Source organism: Diabrotica undecimpunctata, chromosome 10 (genome assembly GCF_040954645.1).
Source record: "Diabrotica undecimpunctata isolate CICGRU chromosome 10, icDiaUnde3, whole genome shotgun sequence".
Taxonomy (NCBI): domain Eukaryota; kingdom Metazoa; phylum Arthropoda; class Insecta; order Coleoptera; family Chrysomelidae; genus Diabrotica; species Diabrotica undecimpunctata.
The window spans coordinates 11037419-11048855 of NC_092812.1; the positions used below are offsets into that span (position 1 = coordinate 11037419).

Sequence of the window (11437 nt, forward strand, 5' to 3'; positions counted from 1 at the left end):
ATTGGGAAAACTAACTTCGCCAGTAAATTCCATCCAGTTCCTTGGTGGACCCATGAATGCAAATAAGCTATACAACAATGCAAAAAAGCATTTAATAAATTCAAACGACAAAAAAATGAACAAAACTCTTTAGAATTCAAACGACTACGAGCTATAGCCAGATTTACTATCAAAAAAGCAAAGCGCGAATCTTGGATAACATACGTTTCAACAATTCACAGTTCTACTCCATTGACAACTGTATGGAAAAAAGTAAAAATAATATCAGGTGCAAAATTACTTAAGTCGATAAATCTGTTAGAGCAAAATAATGTAATATATAAATCTCAAAAGGAAATATCAAATATACTGGCTATGAAGGTTATAGGTTATGAAAAAGGTATATAGGTTATGAAAAAGAAAAAAACTCAAGCGATGCAAACTATTCACCAAATTTCTTAAATAACAAAATAAATGAAGAAAAATCTACCATAGACTATGAAGATCAAAATAACAGCGAAATAAACTCCAATATCGATGGATGAATTAGAAACGGTAATGAAAAACTGTAAGAACTCGTGCCCTGGGCCAGATAATATACCCACTATTTTTCTAAAAAACCTCACTTACCCATCTAAAGAATACTTACTCAGCATGTACAACATAATTTTCTCGAAAAATGTATTTCCAGAATCCTGGAGAAATTCAATAATAATTCCTATTCCTAAACAAAGTAAATCAAAATCAGATTCCGAAACATATAGGCCATTAGGGAGTTTTTGTAACTACCTAACGTAACGTATCTCCCCATACGTAAAGAACTAACGTATCGAAGAAGATGAACGTTAAATTGAGAGTTTTTGTTCTGCACGTAACGTAACGATGGTGTTGCCATCACCGAATTAGTGATTAACTAACAAATTGTCAGTGCCATTCTTGTCCTTGCCATTTAACCCTATTTTTGATATTCAAAATAAATAACAAATATTTTTTTGAACAATTTTTAATTTTTGAGATGGACGAAGACATAGAAGATGCCCTTCTTCTCCACATCTTGCACGACTATACGGCCGCTTTATTTTGATACCATTAAAAATATTTTTCACTTTTGAATTAAATTCCACCTTTCTAGATGGTCGTAAGGGTGCTTGCCTACGACTTCCTTCAACAAGAACAAATCATCTTCATTGCTGAAGTGAAGTCGTTTTCTACTGCTTTCCATTATTTATAAAAATCAAAACAAATATACGTAACCACAAATGTAAAAATACACGTACCACGTGTGCTTATGAAATGTGGATGTTGAAATTTTGGTAATCGGGTAAGATTCCCTTGCGCATTCGGTTACCTTCGGCTCGATAGGGATGCGTATGAACGTAACGTACCAGCCCGTTACGTTAGGTAATACGTATCTAGATACGTTAGTTCAACCATTAATGCGCGTGCTTATATGTCAAAAAGATACGTTACGTATACGTATTTGCTTGCACAAAAACTCTCTAATATCTCTTACTTGTAGTATGTACAAAATGCTAGAGAAAATAATAAACAACAGACTCATGTGGTATCTGGAATCAAAGAAACTAGATATACCAGAACAAAGTGGCTTCCGAAAGCGTCGTTCTACTGTAGACAACCTTATTGATGTAGAATCGGAAATACATGAGGCTTTCGCAATCAAACAACATTGTACTGGAATATTTTTCGATATTAGTAAAGCCTACGATTCAGTTTGGAAATATTCAATTTAAAAACGCTCAGCGAATGGAAAATAAGAGGTAATATACTCAAATACATATCAAACTTATTAAAAAATAGACGATTTTAAGTCAGAGTAGACGGCGTATATTCCTCAACAAAAAATCAAGAAAATGGTATACCACAGGGCTCGAACCTTAGCACTACTGTTTCTTGTAGCTATGAATTCTATTACCGCAAAAATTAAACATCCTGTAAAAGCTAGGCTATATGCAGATGATTTAGTTATACTTTGTAGAGGAAAGAACATAACAACCATCCATAACCATGTCCAAAAAGCCATAAATCATATTGAAGAATGGTCATTCACAAGTGGTCTCCAGTTCAATACCCTCAAAACCAAAGCAGTATGTTTTACGAAAAGTCACCAAATACAACCGAGGAACTTATATTTACATGGAGGACAGCTTAAATATGTAGATGAAGTTAGATTTCTTGGTATGATCTTTGACCAAAAACTAACTTGGAAGATACATTTAGAATATTTAAAAAAGACATGTCAGCCTGGAATAAATTTGTTACGATCACTCGGAAACAAAAAATGGGGCGCCGACTCTTCTACATTACTACATATCTATAAGGCCCTAGTACGCTCCAAACTGGACTACGGCTCAATTGTTTACAATTGCTCAAAAAAAACGTACTTAAAAACAATAGATGTTATTCAAAATACAGGTCTTCGAATTTCCTTAGGAGCACACCACACAAGTCCAATACAAACCCTATACTGGGAAACTCGAGAGATGCCACTCGCGTTTAGAAGACAATATCTAAGTCTTTCTTATGCCGCGGTAGTATCGTCTAATCAAGATAATCCAGTTATACACAACGTATTCGCTGACCGCTTCAAAAGTTGTTTTCAAACTTCAAATGGAACTGATCACCCTTTCTATTACCGCCTACATACCTACTTTTTAACAATGGGGATCCATTTTCCAGACACCTACGATATCTCCTCAATTCAAACCTCTCCTCCTTGGATAATTCGACTTTCCTCTACTGACACCAGTTTATTGCGCCTAAACAAATCAGAAACGTCTGTAAGTCAAATTAATCAAGAATTTCTTAAAATATTAAGCAAATATGGTAGCTGTTTCAAAGTTTACACCGATGCCTCCAAAAACGAAGACGAAACTGGGGCAGCAATCTACACATCAGATTATACAGAGGCTTACAAATTACCTTCATATACAACAACGTTCTCAGCCGAATTGTATGTGATACTAAAAGCACTAGGTCTGAAGCTGTACGAAGTTGATATTAATCATAAAAAATTCCCAAAATTTAACAATAGAAGACAATAAGTAACCTTTACTCGCCTCCGGATTGGTCATACTCGATTAACACACGACTACCTACTAAAACGTGCTGATAAACCTATGTGTGACATGTGTAAAAGTGTCTTAATGGTAAAACATTGTTTATTGCAGGGCACCAAGTACGATGTGCAACGCAAAATGTATAACATACGATCAACATTAAATAGTGCTCTTGGAAAAGACAGTGATACTAAAAATATTTTCGCCTTTCTCAAAGACTGCAAGCTGTTATCAAAAATTTAATATTTTACTTTGTATAGATTTAGGTTTATTTCTATTTATGTACTGCTATGGTTAATATTCTATTATTAAGTTCTAACTCTGTATCACAATCCAAACACGCTAATAATCCTGCGTGGTTGATGCGCCATGTAAGGAAAAAAATCTCATCATTATCATTGTCTTTACAACACGTCTCTATCCATCGCTTTTCTCCGCCAAGCACGTATATCCATATTTCTCATGTCTTTATCGATGTTATCAGGGTACCTTATTCTGGGTCGTCCTCTTCTTCTCTGACCAATGGGTCTATCAAGGAGCGTTTTTCTAGCTAGGTCATTTTATTTCATCCGCATTACATGCCCCATCCACCTCAGACGTCCTATCTTAATATGTTTTACGATACCAGGTTCCTGTTATATTCTATAAAGTTCGAAGCTGTATCGTCTTCTCCACACTCCACTGTTATTTACTGCTCCATAGATTCGCCTTCATACTTTTCTTTCGGAACATCCTAACATGTTTCCATTAGTTTTTGTTAGAGTTCACGTCTCTGAACCATATGTTAGGACTGGGCGTATTATTGTTTTGTAGAGTTTTATTTTTGTATTTCTCGATATAATTGTGGATTTAAGGAGGAGATTAAGCCCAAAATAGCATCTGTTGGCCGTGCAAATTCTGCGGTTTATCTCTGTGGTAGTATTATTTTCAGTATTAAGGAGCGCTCCCAGGTATACAAATTCATTCACTGCTTGGATAACGTCGTTTTCTATAACAAGTGGTCGTAGGATTTGTGGTTGCATGTTTATTTTCATATACTTCATTTTGTTGGTGTTTATTATTAAACCCATTTTAGTAGCTGATTCTTTTAATGCTACATACGCCTCTCGTACAGCATTTCCGTTCTCCCAACAATATTGATAACATCAGCATAGGCCAGGATTTGCACTGATTTATTATATATTGAACCAGTGGTTGTGATTTGTGACATACGTATTACTTTTTCCAGAGCCGGATTGAACAGTGTACAGAAAAATATATATTTTGCAAAACACAACCAAATAGAGAACGTATGACTAGTTTAACAAATATTCACATACATATTAAATTAGAGTTTGATGTTAGTATTGAGAATAAAAAAAAACTGTAATATGAACTACTTACCATGTCGGGATAGAATCCCGAGTTTTTCGTAATGTTCCTCATGATTTATAATGGAATCACTAACAGGAGAATTTTACTGTCATTATTGCATGTGTGGTTTTCCCTTTAACCACAAATCACATGATATAATTTTTCTTGCAGGTATTCTCAAGTTAGAGTTGATTTCATGTAATCGAATGAACTATATTCCAATAAACTGGTCTCGGGATCGCACCAATAAAATATTGACGATATGATTTTAAAGGCATCTACTCTAAAATGTATAATGTATGTCTGAAAAGTCAATATTAAGTAGGCAGGTAAAATGATTGAAATTGTTAGAAAAATATTTTGTGTTACCATATAACAAAAGCAAATAATTTGTTTAATTCGTATATTGAGAACGATTTTCGAAGTGGAAATCGAAATATATAGAAATTATTCTATATATTTCGATTTAATTCTAACCATAGTTAGAAATTATGGTTGAATCTCAATAAAAATAGTAAAAAACTATGCAGTAGAAAAAATACAAGAAGAATACTAAAATTTGTTAAGTATAGGTTGGTACAATAGAGTAGGTTGGCTACAGTGACGTATGAAGTAAAGTATAAATCAAGAAAACGTGATTACCTTGTTTACGGGTCAACAATTTCCTATTCTCGCAAGGATTTTGAAGAGAAAGTATTACCAGTGATTGATAGTTTAGAAAATTTTACAGATGACGATTCAAAGCAAAATCCATTATAGTTCAATGTGTGACAGATGAACATTTAGACATAATAAAAGATGCAAAAACCGCCAAAGAAATGATGAAAGAACGAAGACGTATTCGAAAGAAAAAGTATATTTACCAAGCTTATATTAAAAATGCAGCTATTGACTTTGAAGTGTAAAAGAGATCATAACCTGGAAGACCATTTTATGAATTTTGACAAAATTATAAGAGAACTGGAAGGTGTAGGTAGTAAGATAGATGAATCAGACAGAGTATGTCATCTTCTTTTAAACCTTAATGAAGAGTATGAAGCTGAAATTACCGCAATAAAAACAAAAAACACTGAGGTAACTATGAAGTTCGTTAAATCTAGATTATTTAATGAAGAACTGAAGAAATTTGATAAAAACAAACCACCTAATATGAGCAATCAGGCAGCAATCAAAGTAAGTGATATTTAATGCTCAAATGTGGTAAAATGGGCTATAAATCATATGAGTGTAGAAGCAGAACTTCTAACCGGAGTAGAGGAAGTAGAAGTTCCAGAAGACATGGATTTTATAGAAGTGCATAAAAGAAGATGTCTTCCAGAAGACATGGTTTTTATAGAAGTGAATAAAAATAGAAGTAACTCTGAGCGTGCAGGTTATGTAGAAGAAGAATTAGGTTTTATTGCGATAAATTCCATTAATGAAGTTGAAAACCAGAAAACGTCCAGTGGTGTTAATAGTGGTGAAGAAGTGCAGTGTTGGTTAACTAAAAGAGATTTACAGATTAGTAAAAAAAATATCAATCTTCAACATTTCAACTTCTCACTAATTTCCTGATAAACAGTTATCAAAAAATTATTAACAGTTCTTACCTTATTCGAAACATCTTTCTTCTTGATATTCTTGAATCCATTCAACAAAATATACAAAATTACTTTTGGTTCCAATAGCAAAATCAGGAGTGCTATCATAGCATGGTAAGATACATTATGGTATAGTATGGAATAATAATATAATGTTATATTGATTACGAATATTGATTATTCCATTTTTCTGGGCGACTGTCAATTTACTTGCATTCTAGTGTAATTGAGATATGATAGTTTTCCATTTTCTGCCAAAATGAGTAATATTCTTCTTGGGAGTTTGAAATTTGGTTATCTCTATTTATATTTCGTAGTCAACGTATATTGTGTAAAAATAAATTTTCCCTGCACTGAATTTTAAAATAGCGTACTCTTAGCGTAGTATGTGATATTGTTTATAACAGGTTATTGTAACTCCTGCCGTAGGTTTTAAAGTAAGCGTAGAAAGCTGTAAGTAGAAAAATATAGTAGGAAGAAAATAATGACCCGTCTGCCCTCGGAAACCTAATAGCCATTCGGGGTCTGAAAACCAAGGGTGGGCCAAGGGAGGCCGAGAGAAAAGAGAAAAGCATTTTATCCAAGAAAAGTTGAAGAAAGATAAAATGTGAAGGTCAACATAATTCGCCAGGTGCGAATCATGAGGGTATGAGTATTTATACACATTGTGTTCCCTCTCATACATGAGGATGTTTACTACAGTTTATATGGCTCGTCCAGCATGCCGTAGCATGGAGAATAAAGTGCATGGTATTTAGAATGTTGAAAACTATACATTCTAACTCCATGGTCTGAGTTTACTTTTGTCAAACATATTTCTAAACTTTCCTTGTGCAAATTTAGTAAATATGTTAATATTAAATATTAAAGCTATTATTATACGCAATAAAAACTACAATTATTATTTTAATTATCATATTAATTATACTTTGTATAATTTCATATTTGTAACAATCCGAAACCAAAATATCAGAGAAGAGACCTGGTAGTGGTCAAACGAATTTAACAAAAAAATGTGAATATCTATAATTTGTGAATATCTTTGTATCTACGAATTGTAAACTGCATTTAAAATTTTTAGAGTTTTGTTCACAGAACTATTTGGCCACTGTCTCTTTTCTGATTCCTTCGTTCTTAATAATGTCCGATAGATTCCTGTAAAATTGTTTGGTATCTGACATTGAGATGTCAGATACCAATTTTATTTTATTAAAAAATTGGTATCTGACATCTAATCTGACCAGATAACAAACCCAGATAATAAAACAGTTTCTATAGATATATAATATATATATATATATATATATATATATATATATATATATATATTTATATATATATATATATATATATATATATATATATATATATTGTTGTGATCTGCTTTGTGATGTTTTATTATTGATTAACACTAATTTAATTAATCCAATTATTTAATTAATTAATTCACTAATTTATGCAGAGTCATACAATTCAATTACTATTAAAATTCTCAGGGTGCCTTTTTAATTTTACTTTAATCAGTTTACTTTATATATCTCTTCTAATGGGTTCAGTATCTCCTAGTTGCTCATAATCGGAATAGAACAGGAAACGGAACTAACATTAAAACAATATAAATATGCACACAAATTATTTATTTTCAATAAGCAATACGGTGAATGTTAATAAATAACTTTTTGTGGGCAATTATCTTTCCCAACAAACTCCTACACTCTAAATTTAATTTTAATTAACAAACTATCTATTGATCTGTTTTATAATAATATCTACTAAAAATTTACCATATAAAATACAATTTATTCACAAAAAAAATAACTCTTTGAAACTTGGAATCTTAGTTCGTATGCTTATATTTGATTTTATCTTTAGAATATCTTAAGTTTTCTTTCATTCAAATTATTTGACTGACCTTTATTTTTTACAACCAATGATGTCTCGTCTCGATCAAAACCACAGTTCCTTCCTTGATTGATTATGCCCGGCTACCATCAAATCCTTCCCGTTCTCAGCATCGATCCAAACCGCATACCAGCAAACTACTCCTCCGAAAACACAAGCCCAAGCCTCTTTTGACCGGTACTCTTTATTCACAAATTCTCCTTTCTTTCTCAATTATATCTCGTGGACTATGCAGACTCAAAAGAGGTATTAATTTTCTCGATTTTGATCTGCTCTCAGCTTCCACCTTTTTCACTAACAAACGAAAACACTGGTACTCAGATTGACTACACAAAAAACACGTCTTCTCTTCTGGTCTGCCGGTAACATCATAATCTTTTCAATCTCCCCAGACAACCTTCTCAAACTCTCTCATCCCCCATCATTCCTTTTTAACCAATCATAAGCATTCATCTTTCCCACTAATTTTCGATTTAGAAAATTTCCAACATAATATTTAAAACAAATAAACTACTTTCACTCAAATTACTTCTCAGAAACCATTAACAATTTTGCCTTTTTCAACCGAAATAAGCTTCCAAATTCTTGTTATTTCATATCTAAATCTAATTCTTATTTACTTTCGAAAACTGTCCACCGCAAAATACAATTACAAAGTTTATTCCTTAAATATATAATTATACGAGGTTCCATTGTCCTTTCACTATTCACTCAGTCTTTCAAGGAAAAACTGTTCCGTCACGGAAACAATGTCTTCTCTTATTCTAACTATTACAAATAAGTACAGGGTTGTATTTTAACTTATATGCCCGCGGTATATTAAAATAATAAAAAATTCTTTATTCTATTTCTGATCGATAAACTGATCCATAACAAATCCCCGCCTTGTTTTGAGATACAAATATTTTTTTTTAAGTGTAACCAAAAAAAAATATTATTTTCTCTCAACACAAAATTTTTCTTTTGTAGTCATTTTATCCTATCCTAAATTTTTATTACTCCATCTTAAAATCTATACTATTTTTATTCATGGTATTTGTACACATCCTGGATATTGTAAACTCCTCGTATCTTTTCTGATTCTACATGTCTAAGAACATAGCTATTTATTCCATTTTCATTTTGTATGATGTATGGACCCTCGAAAATAGGCATTAGCTTTGCACACACGTCCCCCGTGAGATTTGATACTCGTAACGCCCTTACAAGCACCTTTTCTCCCTTCTGGAAAGTCACTGGTCTTCGTTTTCTATTCTGGATTTGCCTTTGGAGATATTTTTCATTACTGCGCTGCAGCCTCCTTCGAACAGTTTCCAATACTATTTGATACTCTCTCTGCTCCGGTTCTTCCCATGGCCGTACTGGCATAATACCCTTCATGACATATTCCGGCGTCTCTTTTGTCACCGTACTTGGAGTGGTGTTCAAGTAGTTTTCGATTTCTGCCACTTTCCTATCCCATCGTCGATGTTGTCCAATGGCAGCAATGCGGAGGAATTTTGTAGTCTCTTGTATAAAACGTTCTGACGAATTACTTTTAGGATGTCGGATACTGACAAAATTTGTCCCTATTCCCCTGTCTTGGAACTGTCTCTTGAATCGGTCACTCCGGAAATACGTAGCATTGTCTAAAAGAATTTTCCTTGGTGTTCCTACGGTGGCTATAAAATTGTCTATTTTTCTCATAATTTCTTCCACCTTTGTCGTACGGCATGTGTATAGCTTTACATATTTCGAAAAAATATCTACCATCACCAAAATATGTTTGTTTCTCTGCGTGGTCATTATCAGATCACTTAACATATCTATTGCTACAATGTCTAATTTTTGGTGGGATACAATATTTTTAGCCACATTTTCATTTCGGAAATGTCTGCTTTTATATTTTTGACATGTTTCACATCTTTGGGTAACTTCTTTTGCAATCCGGTAATCTTTTCGGCATATATAGTTTTCGCGAAAAACCAGCCAAACCTTCCTGCTGCCGATATGTCCATTGTCCTCGTGTAATTTCTGTATGATCCTTTCTGCCAATGTCTGTGTTATCACGTATAGTTCCTTTCCATCAATTCGTTTGAAAAATATACGGTTTTCACTCTCCGCTCTTCTTTTTTCTCTTTCTTCCAGGTCTTCTTGATTTGTTCTAATTTCGTTTAACGAAAATACACCTTCCTCTTGTGTCAAAATGTTCAGTCCTACATGAAAAGCAATTACTTCCTTTTTCCCCGAGTCTTCATCCCTTGTGAGAGCGTCGGCTATAATGTTGTCTTTTCCTTTTATATATCGAAACTCAAAGTCATACTCCTGTAGTAACAAAATGCCTCTATGTATACGATTGTTAACCAGACGATTTTTCACTATATGTACCAAAGCTGCATGATCAGTTTCGATTGTGAATTTTGCTCCCAACAGATAAAATCTTAACTTATTTACACAGAAAAGTACGCTAGCAAACTCTAGTTCAGTCACACTGTATTTTCTTTCGTGTGTTTTTGTCACCCGGGAAATAAAACAAATCGGCACTTCTTGATTGTTTTGTATTTGCGACAAAACTCCCGCAAATTTTTGTATGGATGCATCAGTTCGTAGTATGAAAGGCAAATTGTACATGGGATGATATATTTTCGTTCCTTTCGAGAATTCCTCTTTTAAAATTTGAAAAGCTTTCTCTTGTTCTTCTTTCCAATTCCATTTAACACCCTTCTTCAATAATTTGATCAGAGGAATTTCCTTCTGGCTTAAATCAGGAATTAGTTTTTTAAAATAGTTGATCGTCCCGAGAAAACCTCTCAATGTTTTTAAATTCGTTGGTCTTGGGTATTCATCTATGAGTTTTACCCGGTCCTCGGCTAAACTAACTGTTTGTGTGTCCAATTTAAATCCCAAATATATCACTTCTTTTTGAAAAAATTGACATTTTTCAATATTCAGTTTTAATCCGGCCTTGTCCAATTCTCCCAAAATAATCTTTATGTGTTCCAAATGACTTGATGTGTCTGGTGAAAAAATGAATAAGTCGTCGATGTAGTGCACTATGAAATCTTCATATTTATTTAATATTGTATGGAGAGCTCTTACCAATGCTGCACACACACTTTGTAATCCAAAAGGTACTACTTTAAATCGGTATACAATACCATCGATTGAGAACGCGGTGTAATTTCTACATCTTTCTGCTAACGGTATTAACCAAAAACTATGTTTCAAATCAATTTTAGAAAACATGTGTGTTCCTGTAATTCTCCCAAAAATAGTTTCGATGTTGAGAGGTGATTCATATTGAGATATCGTGTGTTGATTTATATTCCGGGCATCCAAACAGAGCCTCAATTCTCCACTGCTTTTTTTCACAATCACGATTGGGTTGATGTACGGCGAGTCACATCTCTCTATGATTTGATCTTCTAACATTTTTTTAATTTCTCCTTTCACCTCCTGTCGGTATTTATATGGGATCGGATAAGTTTTCGATCGAAAATTTCCTAAGTCTTTAACCTCAAATGAATGTTCATACTTTTTGGCTACTCTGTTTTCTTCTTTTCCTTT

At 33.2% G+C, this 11437-nt stretch overlaps 1 protein-coding gene across 1 annotated transcript; it reads left to right on the forward strand.

The window, feature by feature from the left end:
- Window positions 1–1850: 1850 nt before the first annotated feature.
- Window positions 1851–3041, forward strand: LOC140451619 (uncharacterized). The gene has a single exon (XM_072545464.1). It carries the CDS (start codon window positions 1851–1853, stop codon window positions 3039–3041), a length of 1191 nt encoding a protein of 396 aa, XP_072401565.1.
- The last annotated feature ends 8396 nt before the right edge of the window (window positions 3042–11437 follow it).

Bases quoted from the DNA above. Each gene is read 5' to 3' on its own strand.
- LOC140451619 (XM_072545464.1), top strand. From the start codon at position 1,851: ATGGTATACCACAGGGCTCGAACCTTAGCACTACTGTTTCTTGTAGCT.